Genomic DNA, 12269 nt, shown 5'->3' with positions numbered 1-12269 from the left:
TGTACATGTTTTGCATGAAACCGTGGATCTGAAAAGTTGCTTTACTGCCTGCATGGTTTAATTTGATACCAGATATGATGTGATTAGGGAAAGTATGGACCCTGAAGCCCATCAAAAGATTGGGACATTTAGTGACATCAACTATTATATTCAAAATCCAAAGCCACTCAATGCATGTGCTCTATATCTAAAATAAATTGCTCTATATTGTAGTTTCTTATTATGCAATATGATGACAGTATTATATGCAGATGTCCGACGCAGCTGCTGTACCATGTAGAACCTCAAAATTCTTATTTTTCCCTGCACTCCTCAAAAATATCCCTTGCAGCGTCATCAAATTTAGACGTTATGCAAGCGGGCCCAACTCAGCACACGCGTGGGGGCGGAAAACCCCCTCGTGTTGCTCCGTCATGTGTAGTTGTTATGTTGGAAAAGGCCTCTCCAAAAAGGCGGGCTCAGCTCTGCTGTCTGCCGCTGCAGCCGATCAACGCCCTGAATCCGAATGACCATGAAGCAACAGGTTCATCCAGGCTGCCCAGGGTGACAACGTGTCCTGTCCCTTCTCGAGTAGTCACCAGAATTGCGGCCCCCAGGCGGTACAGAACAACGAAACATAGAATGAGTTTCCTGATGGGATTGCAAGGATTAATGTACATTCCGGCAATGAACTCATTCAAGGCAATAAATAATAGGATATATTGTTGTGCTTTGTGCCGCAACGGGGAAATTGGAAAGCACAGAGGCGACACATCCAATAAGGGGAGAGAAAGTACACAGTGTGTGTCGCTAATGGCGGGTCTGTTATTCAGGTGGTGGTGAACGCCCTGGTGGGGGCCATCCCCTCCATCATGAACGTGCTGCTGGTGTGTCTCATCTTCTGGCTCATCTTCAGCATCATGGGGGTCAACCTGTTTGCCGGAAAGTATTATTACTGCTTCAACGAGACGTCAGAGATCGTCATCCCGCCGGACATAGTCAACAATAAATCCGACTGCCTAGCGTACATAAGTGCAAACCACACAGATGTCCGATGGAAGAATGTCAAAATCAATTTTGACAATGTAGGCGCGGGATACTTGGCACTTCTGCAAGTGGTGAGGAAAATGTTCTTTCAACTTCTCATGCATCTACTGTGATCCATAGTCAGCTTTTATTTCGATGATTCCTTACATATATATTTTACAAACCACTTACCCACTCACAGGCCACCTTCAAAGGATGGATGGACATCATGTATGCTGCAATTGATTCCAGAAGGGTAAGACCACTGCAGTTCTAAAGTCCCTTTCCCTCAAAGTGTACTTGTGTGTATTTTAACATGTAACTGTGACGTCGCAGGTGGAGGACCAGCCCATCTACGAGGACAACTTGTACATGTACATCTACTTTGTCATCTTCATCATCTTCGGCTCTTTCTTCACCCTCAACCTCTTCATTGGTGTCATCATCGACAACTTCAATCAGCAGAAGAAGAAGATAAGATTTATTTTCCTCACTTCTACGCGCGCATTGCCTCGCGAATGCTTACACGGGGATTTAGAGCCGATACATTCAACTTTACCTGTGATGCATTTTAAGCGCAACAGAAGCAGGTGCTAGGGTTAAAATCGGTGGACGATCCACACCGTCATGGTTTTAAGACGGTCTTGAAAACCTCTGATTGTAACCAGAGTGCTTCTTGTCCATTACTTTGGAGGTCAGGATATCTTCATGACAGAGGAGCAGAAGAAATACTACAATGCCATGAAGAAACTGGGCTCCAAGAAACCACAGAAGCCAATACCAAGGCCGCTGGTCAGTATTGTATTGCTCTTTTTAACTTAGATCAGATAACCGTGGACACCGACAGAAAGTCTGATAAAGCTCTGTGTACTATGACAAGGCCCTGTTCTAGACTGCTTCGATTGGGAGGTGGTCCAGTAAGAAATGTTAACTGGGTTATTCACATGTTGGCGGGGGCTAAGAGAGTGACTGAGAACTGTTTTGTTTCATTCAGTTAGGGAAATGAATACATCTAAAATAAAAAAGGTTTTATTTGTTTCGCTCCCTCTGCATTACGCATTTCGTATCAATATGTATGTATATTGATACAGTACATGTGAGGATTATGAAAATGTTTTTGTTTTTATAACTAACTACAGGGAATTTGTTTTTTTTTAAGAATATGTTTCTTAATTTCTGAAAAAATAAAAACATTTCTTAACTTTTGATTGGGTGGGCAAGACGCACGTTTGCCCGGAGCCACCGCCGGTCGTGACCACAACTGGACTGATAACCCTAATCATGTCACTCTTTCCATCCCTTCCTCCTCAGAATAGCATCCAGGGCATGGTGTTCGACTTTGTCACGCAGCAGGTCTTTGACATCTCCATCATGATCCTCATCTGCCTCAACATGGTGACCATGATGGTGGAGACGGACACCCAGACGCAAGAAACGGCGGATATCCTCTACTGGGTCAACTTTGTGTTCATTGTTGCTTTCACCACAGAGTTTGTTCTGAAGCTCTTTGCCCTGCGGCACTACTACTTCACCATCGGTTGGAACATCTTCGATGTGGTTGTGGTAATCCTGTCCATTGTGGGTAAGCATTTAAAGAAGATTAATGGCATTTTTTGTTCTTGTGGAAATCCTCAGTATTACAAGACTGGCATAAATATGAGACTGGCAAACGCTGTCTTATTGCATTCACAAAAGACTCAGGAAGTGTTAGAGGATGCATTTTCCGCATTCCGATGCGGTTAAAAATACATTTTAAGAGTTGTCTCTTCGCTGCTTAGGCGGTGGTCTCAACACATGTCTGTTATTATAAGCACACAACTCGAAACATCTAAACACCAAACATTTAAAAAGCAGTGACAGTTCTCGGGCACAGTCCCTGCCTCAACTGCCTTTTTTCTAATCATCCTGTGTGCTCTCTCTTCAACTTTAGGAATGTTCCTGGCCGAGATCATTGAGAAGTACTTTGTGTCGCCCACCCTCTTCAGGGTGATCCGTCTGGCCCGTATCGGAAGAATCCTACGTCTCATCAAAGGGGCAAAGGGCATTAGGACCCTGTTGTTTGCCCTGATGATGTCACTCCCTGCTTTGTTCAACATCGGCCTGTTGCTTTTCCTGGTCATGTTCATTTTCTCCATCTTTGGCATGGCTAACTTTGGCTATGTAAAACACGGTGCTGGTATCGACGACATGTACAACTTTGAGACCTTTGGCAACAGCATGATCTGCCTGTTCATGATCACCACGTCAGCCGGCTGGGACGGCCTCCTCTTGCCCATCCTGAACTACCCTCCAGACTGTGACCCTCTCTTGGAGAACGCCGGCACTCCGACCACAGGAGACTGCGGCAACCCCTCGGTGGGCATCTTCTTCTTTGTCATGTACATCATCATTTCCTTCCTGATTGTGGTCAACATGTACATCGCTATCATCCTGGAGAACTTCAGCGTGGCCACGGAGGAGAGCGCCGACCCGCTCAGTGAGGACGACTTTGAGACCTTTTATGAAATATGGGAGAAGTTTGACCCGGACGCCTCGCAGTTCATCACCTACGCCAAGCTGTCTGACTTTGCGGACGCACTAGAGCATCCACTCCGCTTGCCCAAGCCCAACACCGTCGAGCTGATAGCGATGGACATGCCCATGGTGAGCGGGGACCGCATCCACTGCCTGGACATCCTCTTTGCCTTCACCAAGCGGGTCCTCGGCGACAGCGGCGAGTTGGACATGCTGCGGCAGCAAATGGAAGAGCGTTTTGTGGCGGCCAATCCCTCCAAGGTTTCTTACGAGCCCATCACCACGACCCTAAGACGCAAGCAGGAGGACGTGTCCGCCAAAATCATTCAAAGGGCCTACCGCTCCTACCTGGCGAGGCGGGGCTTCGTCTGCAAGCGCAGACCGGCCAACAACAAAGTAGAAAATGGCGGGACCAATCAGGAACAGGAAAACAAGGAGGGCACGCCCTCCACTGGCTCCCTCCCCTCCTATGACAGTGTAACCAAACCTGACAAGGAAAAACAGGACGACAACAACGAGGGCAAGGGAGGAAGGAAAGAGAAGGGAAGAAACCAAAAAGACGTCAGGGAATCTAAATGTTAGGGTGTTGGAATAATAATCACAGTAATAACAATAATAATTATAATAATGTATCAAGCAAAATGAGAGGAAACCATCTAACCCACACAGATGTACAGATTATTTCATTTGCAAGTAAGAAAAAGAAAAATATCCAATAATTTTGTTTACAGACTTCATTCTTGTATTAACGTAGAGAGAAGCAGTCGGACCTGTTACGGCTTGAAGACACTTTAACAAACCAAACATAATCAGCGTACTGTGTGACAGTGTGGCATCTACACAACCGCTCTCAAAAGGGAAAGGGGGGAAAAAAACACAAACAAAAAAAAACGCTGAGGAAATGCCTGCGACGGGGCTTTTCCTTCCTCCCAGCGTCTCACTCGCTGTTGGTCTGTGGATACGAAATATTAACTCTGCTCTTTGAGTCGCCGACGAGAAAGACTAAAGGAATCCAAGGATGCACGTAAACGGATTCCTGCGAGGAGGGAAAAGGGGTGGGCCGGGGAGAGCGGGGACGCCGCTCAGAAATGACTTGGCGAAAGCGGTCGTGTCACGTGGTCCTGAAATATGTCGAACAAAATGACACTCACTTTCTGTACGCATACACAGAAGAACGGCTGGTAAATGAAAGACAAAAAGACCCAGAGCAAAGGAAGGGTTTTTTTTTTTTGTTTTTTTTTTTTGTTTTTGTTTTTTTGGATTGTTTAATGCGGAATATCCTTGTATCTCCAATTAGTTTGAGCGGCAAAAAATGCAGAGGTTAAAAAAAAAAAAAAAAAAAAAAGAAGATCAATATTCAACATTTTGAACCGTGTCACTTAACTCTAAGCATTTTCTCTTTGTTATACCCACATCAAAATGCTTTTTCTACATGGGCTTTCACACCAATTGGTTAAGGGTCTGTTTATTAAGGGGTCAACTCGGGCCAAGGGCTTACATTTACTCAGAAAGATTTCCAAACAAATACATAAATAATTGTGCTTGTCCAATGCATAGAAATGACTTGCATGATGGCATGTTTTGATCAGAAGTCTTGCATGAATGACCATAGTCCACAAAACACTAATACTCAGACCACAGCAGTGGCTCGACCCGACGATCGAGACATTGGGCGAAAAAAATTTAAGTTAGAGACGAATCCTTTGTTCGACAAAAAGAAGCGATACGGGGTTGTCAGTCTCAAATTAATTCAGTTATTCTCTCTTTAATCCACACTTTTCAAACGACAGATGTTAAATCGTTGCTTATATAGACAGGGGAATAAGAGCTGTTGGTGCTCGAGGGGAATACCAACACAGCGGATCGGTGGGAGAAATCCAAACAATTTTTTTTTTTGCTGCTCTGGAGATTGTGGGTGTGGAAGATTTGCGTATCATGGGATGGATTTTCAAGGGTGGAAGGTACTAAAACTATAGACGCTTATATTTATCATTTGTATGCGGCATCTTCACCTACGTATGCGATGTACCATACCATCCGCCTTTAGTTTTGTGTGTGAGTGTCTTAGGTAATAAATGATCGATTGGGATCTCACAGGTATGGCGACCTCCTTCCCACTTGTTTTGCTTCTCTGTGAGTGGTTTGACTTCCTGAAAGGGCTTAGACGGATTCTGGTGAGTTGAGTGATTATTGTTCGATTTCTCAGCGCGGATAATATCTAGCTCATTTGCGTGTTTTTTGTCATCCCCGGTGATGTGATCCTTGTTTCACTGGCTGACCCTGCAAGTCTTGTTTTATGCATTTTTAAAGAGACATCCAGGTTGACGTTGAAGGAAATGATCTTGTACTGTGATCTTGAACTGTAATTATTGATGTGCTGGGAGGAGAAACAGAAATTTGTGAATGGATGCCGAACTATTGTGTGGAGTAGCCAAAGAGACCTGCCTTTTTAGTGGGATTGGGTGAAGTATGCCCTGCCCATTCTCTGTTTTGTTTTTTTTTGTTTTCTTTTTTGTTTTTTGTTTTTTTGCTGTTCTTGTTAAATGGAGAGACCCTAGAAATGTATGCTATGCTTGAAGAAATCACCCCTTTTTCTCAGGAGAATATTATAGATGTATTATCATGAGCTCTGCAACTAAATGCAAGTGAATGTGAAGAGAGTATTAATGAAGACATGTTTTACTCTTTTGTGTTATATGCCATGCTGATGGACAATGATCGTGGCTGGTTGCCCTCAAAGGGCGGCCGCCCAGTCAGGGGCCACTTTAAAGCTTCCTGCTTGTGACGCTTAGAAACATAGGGCTAGAAGCAACTCAGTGAAATGGGAACATTTCGCTTGCCTGCAAGGGCGGTGTTTATATTGGTAGCAGATTACATTTCTGGTAATGTCACTATGGACTGTCGTCCGGTCTCAATAAATTACAACAAAACAATAATATTGCTCACCCCGATAGCAATCACAGATATAGAAAACACTGTGAGGAGATGTCATGAGTGTGAATTGGGTTATGTTGGTATGAGCAACACAATTAGATCCTTCTGAGGCAACAGCGGTGAGCTCAGAGGTTCGGTTCCCGTGCACGTGCTCTGAAGCCTCATCAGCCATTTTCTTCACATTGCTGTACTGCATAACAAATACCAAATAACCAACAGAGCACTGGATGCATTGTTATGGTACTGTGAGCCTCAGCATCACACCAGAGCTTTTTTGCACTTCCTGTTGTGCGGTGATGTCACTCCCTGTTTATGAACAAAACCCCTCATCGTTTTTAGGTTCTATGGTCCAGTTGCTGCATGAGATCTCCAAAATCAGTGTGGGTGTTAACTTGAACCAAATAAAACTCTGAATGATAAGCATAATAGCTACTGCCGTCCATTTTCTCCAAGACCACCATGGATATCCAATTATATTATTGAAAAAAAAAATACACAGACATAACATCCATTTGGAAAAAACTGTACAGTTCAGGCTATGTTGTATACGGCACAAACTGCAAAAATTAAGAATGGACTTTTTAATAGACTATAAATAATGTAATATATAATTTTATTTTAACGGCATGCGTAGTTTTTTGTAAATACAGAATTACTTAAAAACTACAGCTATTAATCTAGTACTAAATATTAATAACCGTAAATAGAATGGCTTCCAGCTGACACCCCGTGTCACCAATGTTAGGCTGTGACACATTTGTTAGATGAAGTAGGTTTTTTTGGGTCACTTTTCACATTAAAGAGGGAGTAAGCTAAAATAATCTTTATTAAAGAGCAAAATTATATTGAAATCTCCATGATACAATACATGTGCAGAGCTATGTCACTTAAATATATAATATATATATATATATACTCTATGACTATATATATATACATCTATGTATACATTAGAACAATGTCCTCAACTCAATTCTGTTCCTTTTATCGATGCAAAACCAGAACCATGGACTGTAATTGATCACCTTTTCTTTCATTGTGCAATATGTTCCGAAAATTACCAAAACTCGGGTTCTGCCTAGGACTGGTGCGGGCTAGGTACCGGTGTACCATGCATGGTGTTGTACTGGCTGCTTGCTGAGAAATTGTGTAGCCTGCCTTGGTGAGAGGATTGCACTACCAGCACACCCTTTTGTACATGGGTGAATATGTCCTGTCCATTATCTCCCCGACATTCCACACTCCCACACCCACACCCACACCACACACACACACACACACACACACACACACACACACACACACACACACACACACACACACACACACACACACACACACAGCTGTCCAGGGGTCAGTGTTGGCCATTCAGCGTGGAATGAACCACAACTCATTTTGTGTGAAAAATCCTCTCATTTTAGCTGTAACCCTCTCCCATGTTCCCTTACGGCGCACCACCGCAGCATTGAGTTGGTCATTAATTTTGCTGTCATTGTCAGTATGATTTTATATATATATATATATATATATATATATATATATATATATATATATATATATATATATGGTTTAAGGGTTAGTCGTCTTAACTGTCTGTGTGTTTGTTTCCTGGTGCAATATCTCTTAACGGCACGTGCCTTTTTAGCTTCCTATTTAGTCTGTCAATAAAATCAGGACTGAGAATATCTCAAATCCATGGGAGGGCATCAAAACGGAGCACGACAGAAACAATGTATTGACTAAAACGTGAAAAAAATTATCTAATGATCAGAAAAATCACCATTTACAGTAGTCTTGACTGAACTAACACCCTGTACAGTCATGATGTTCAAGTGCTCTCTCTATGTTCTGCTTACTGGTTGTTTGGTTCGTGAGAGAACAGCTTGCCTTCTGTTTCACACTCGTGTTCATTTTCCAGTGTTGATTTACCTACTGGGTTCATCAGGCCTTTTCTTTTGTAGCATGACTGATATGAATTCATTTTTCTTGTAGGGTAAATGGAAAAAAACAAAACCTTTTGACTGTCGTTATCTCTTGCCACTAACACAGCCAGCGAGAGAGAGAGAGAGAGAGAGAGAGAGAAAGAAAGAGAGAGGATGGTGTGTTGCACAGCCACACGGGACATTAAGTGAGAATTAGAGAACGATTGTTTTCATTTGAGCACGAAACTATTTCCAAACAATAAAGCAGCCTTCCAGTTATGTGTCGGAGTGGTTTCCTTTTTTTATTTGCTATGAAAACAGAAGAAACTGCTGAATATGAATTGCAATCATGACCATGCTACAACTCCAGCGGGGGAACACCTTCTGTGACAATGATTGCTGTATGTTTTCATTGACGCTTCTATAGCTATCCACTCAAACTGTTGTCTTAGCATTGGCCTCAAGTTCATCTCGATACTATGTGGGAGACGCAATCCTAATTCTTTGTTCATTCCGGGAAATCAGTCAAAGACGCAAAGTTGTAACTGTAGAGGCAGGAAAGAGCTGCCAGTCAAAATGCTGAAATGTCGGTAAGACAACAGAAAAGGAAAAAATTCTAAGTGACATGAGAAAGACGGTCGCATCTAGAGTCTTTAAGTCGCGTACACGCACTGTGGAGTCTGGAGTCCTCCCTATTTCACATGAAATATATTTTTCTTGTTCTTGTCCCATCTTTTATTGTGCTGTACAGATAAAAATGTCCTTCACTTGAGTAGCGTCACAGGGCGTGTCACAATGCAGTAGCAACTTGAAAAGTGTGTGCGTGTGCCTGCGTGTGTGTGTGTGTGTGTGTGTGTGTGTGTGTGTGTGTGTGTGTGTGTGCGCCTGTGTGCACAAATATTATATGTATACGCACATAAAAATGCATCTTCCATCGTGCCACTCCTTTCTTTACCCCCCCTCTTTTCTCTGTATGCATGGGTGTGCGCTTGTGTATGCGTGTGTGTGTGTGTGTGTGTGTGTGTGTGTGTGCACATGTGCCTGTGTGTTTGCATGTGTGTGTGTGTGTGTATGCGTGTGTGTATGCGTGTGTGCGTCTGTGTGTGTGTGTGCATATGCGTGTGTGTGTGTGTGTGTGTGTGTGTGTGTGTGTGTGTGTGTGCTCACGGGCGGGGTGGTGCACCGAGTGAGGGAGGAGGAAATGGAAGGGAGGGATAGTGGGAGAGCGTAGACAGCACTGCAGTGCAGATTGTTGAATGCAGTGGCCTGGGCTGAGTCAGCAGCGTGTTCCCCACAGACACTGCACACTGTATCCTGCCCACAGCACCAACTGCTGCAAGGAGGCGCTCTCTATGGTCCCACCAGAGGAATGACTCTGATAAATGTGCATCCACAGTATATTTGCTATTCCTCGCTGTACGTATGTGTAGACCGTGATGCCTAACATTCATTTTTTTCTGCACTTATAGAGCTTTCTCCTATATCAGTATGCTTACAAAGTTATATGTGTGGTGCGTGCGTGCATGTGAGAGAGAGAGAGAGAGCAAAGCTGATGAAGCTGTTCTTTCTCTCCGACTCAGTCAGGGTGGCTCACAAAAAGAGTAACTATGCTTTAGACCTGGCGTGGGAGGCCGTTTGAATGTTTAGGGCCAGATTAATAACCACATACACCATAGTGTGTCATAGACTGTAAGGAACTATGAAATGAAACTATTGAAAAAATATTATTATCAAAGGTCATTCAGATACAGGTATAGGTCCAAGGTCCAAATTCATGTGAGGGAATGAGGCTCGTTGCATGTCCTAACCCTCACCCTAATTTTCAAGTGGCTAGGGCAAAGTAACGTCGCATTGCAAGAAAGTCTGAAATCCCTAATTCTAAGTCGTTAATCCCCCACTTCTGCGCAGAAAGAACCGAAGCAAGAGGTGTTTTTGAATCTAGGCGAAGGGAATTTTGGTTCAGTGTGAAGTTGTGTGCCGCCCAGCTGAAATGGCCGTTCCTGTCTGCACGGTGCAGAGTCCGAGGTCTGATTTTTCCGAGTTCCGACGTCGAAATGAATGCAGCGCTGGCTCCAGCGCCGCAGAACGGCCTCTGGCGCCATCTTGTGTGCGGTGTAGTTCAGTCACACAGCGTCTCCAGCGCAGCGTCGTCCTCCAGGAATGACGGAGGCAGCGCCAGGCTGAGGCCCCTCTCCGGTAAACAACAACTATTTCACTCAGTTAGAAGAAAACGGGACAACAAAGGGGTTGAGGATATGTTAAATAGTTAAATGCAGTGGTAAATGAGTCGCTAATGGGATCTCTACACTGGACAGAAAGTGAAAGAAACTTAAATTAGAAAGTGTATTGATTGTTAGTACTTCTACAGGTAAATACAAATGAATTTATTTGAATAGAAAACGGTGGAACGCTATTTTTTATCTTACCTCAGGAATATATAATTCCAGATAGAATCAAGGACTTGTTCAAGATCGTACACAGCACACATCTGTGTTGTCTGTCTTCTTTTCAGTGCAGCTCTGCATCTGTCTGTCTGTCTATCGATCTATCTGTCCGTCTGTCCGTCTGTCTGTCTGTCTGTCTGTCTGTCTGTGTCTGTCCATCTGTCTATCCATTTATCCATCTATCATCGATCATCTATCTGTCTGTCTGTCTGTCTGTCTATCTGTCTATCTGTCTGTCTGTCTGTCTGTCATCCATTTATCCATCTATCTATCTATCTGTCTATATATCTATCATCAATCATCTATCTGTCTTTCGAATGTCTATCTATCTATCTATCTATACGTACAGTTTGTATGTACATACATAAACGTAAAATATGTAGCGCTTGTGTTGTACAAGTCTGTGTGTGTGTGTGTGTGTGGGGGGGGGGGTGCGATGCTTTGTGGAATGCCTGGATAGCTGTTGATGACCGAACAAATGTTTTGGACATCTGTCACACGCCACCACACGCCACCACACGCCACCACACGCCACCACACGCCACCACACGCCACCACACGCCACACCACGCTCCTCTCCTCTCCTCTCCTCTCCTCTCCTCTCCTCGGCTTCTGATGAGACCCCAACATGACACACGCTATTTTCTTTACTTTCACATCACCGACTTAACTGGTAAAAGTGACCCCCGGACGGAAACTCTCCAAGCTCCCAAAATGGCCACTGTCCCAGTAAAATACAGTGAATACCCATCACTGGGTCAGCATAAGATAGGGTTGTGTTGATGGTTATTATTGTTGGATGGTCTTTGCTTGAAATGTGATCTTGAAAAAATGTTACATGCGTAAACACCCATTAATGCGCTATTACTTTATGCAAGTGTACTATAGAGTGCACTGAAACTCTGCAAATGTAAAGGGTCTACAAAACTGATGGTTTAGTTTTGGCTTGGTGAGGCCATTTACAAAACCACGGCTAATTAAAACAAGTCATTTACCACAAGAAGGTCATCATGTGTCGCTTTAAGGATGCACTTTTTTGGAGACTGGTGTAAGGATTTAACATAGAGAATGCACCTGACGGAATATTGTGGTTAAAGGTTATTGTGTGTGTGTGTGTGTGTGTGTGTGTGTGTTTGGGCGAAATAAGTTATTCTTATGTAACGTTATCAAAACTATATATATATGTGTGTGTGTGTGTGCGTTTACAGTACATATATAAGTATATATATGTACTGTATGCACACACACACACATATATATATATGTATGTATATATATATTTACATCGTTTTGATAACATTACTTTCCCCCACATGGTCTGGAGCATTCATTTCATTCCTCATCATTTTACACACTTTCCAAGAGATAAATGAACCAGCTGTTAATCATCAACTATACCATGCTTTAGTGTTTGAAAAGAGACTCGACAGACAAATGTTTGTTTTGGCAT

General features: G+C 43.3%; 1 protein-coding gene across 2 annotated transcripts in view; it reads left to right on the top strand.

Moving 5' to 3' along the window:
* Positions 1-4101, top strand: part of scn8ab (sodium channel, voltage gated, type VIII, alpha subunit b) — a gene marked incomplete at both ends in the record, with an annotated part of 29575 nt that extends 25474 nt beyond the window's left edge. For both annotated transcript variants that reach the window (XM_080000696.1, XM_080000697.1), the window contains 6 exons: positions 813-1097; positions 1208-1261; positions 1342-1479; positions 1693-1797; positions 2317-2587; positions 2936-4101. In XM_080000696.1, the coding sequence (XP_079856822.1) occupies positions 813-1097; positions 1208-1261; positions 1342-1479; positions 1693-1797; positions 2317-2587; positions 2936-4101 (2019 nt within the window). The remainder of the gene's footprint in view (positions 1-812; positions 1098-1207; positions 1262-1341; positions 1480-1692; positions 1798-2316; positions 2588-2935) is intronic.
* Positions 4102-12269: the final 8168 nt, after the last annotated feature.

The sequence above is a fragment of the Zeus faber genome, assembly GCF_960531495.2.
Source record: "Zeus faber genome assembly, chromosome: 5".
Classification (NCBI taxonomy): domain Eukaryota; kingdom Metazoa; phylum Chordata; class Actinopteri; order Zeiformes; family Zeidae; genus Zeus; species Zeus faber.
The sequence above is the reverse complement of the archived record's forward strand: the minus strand, read 5'-3'. Positions and strand labels throughout refer to the sequence as shown.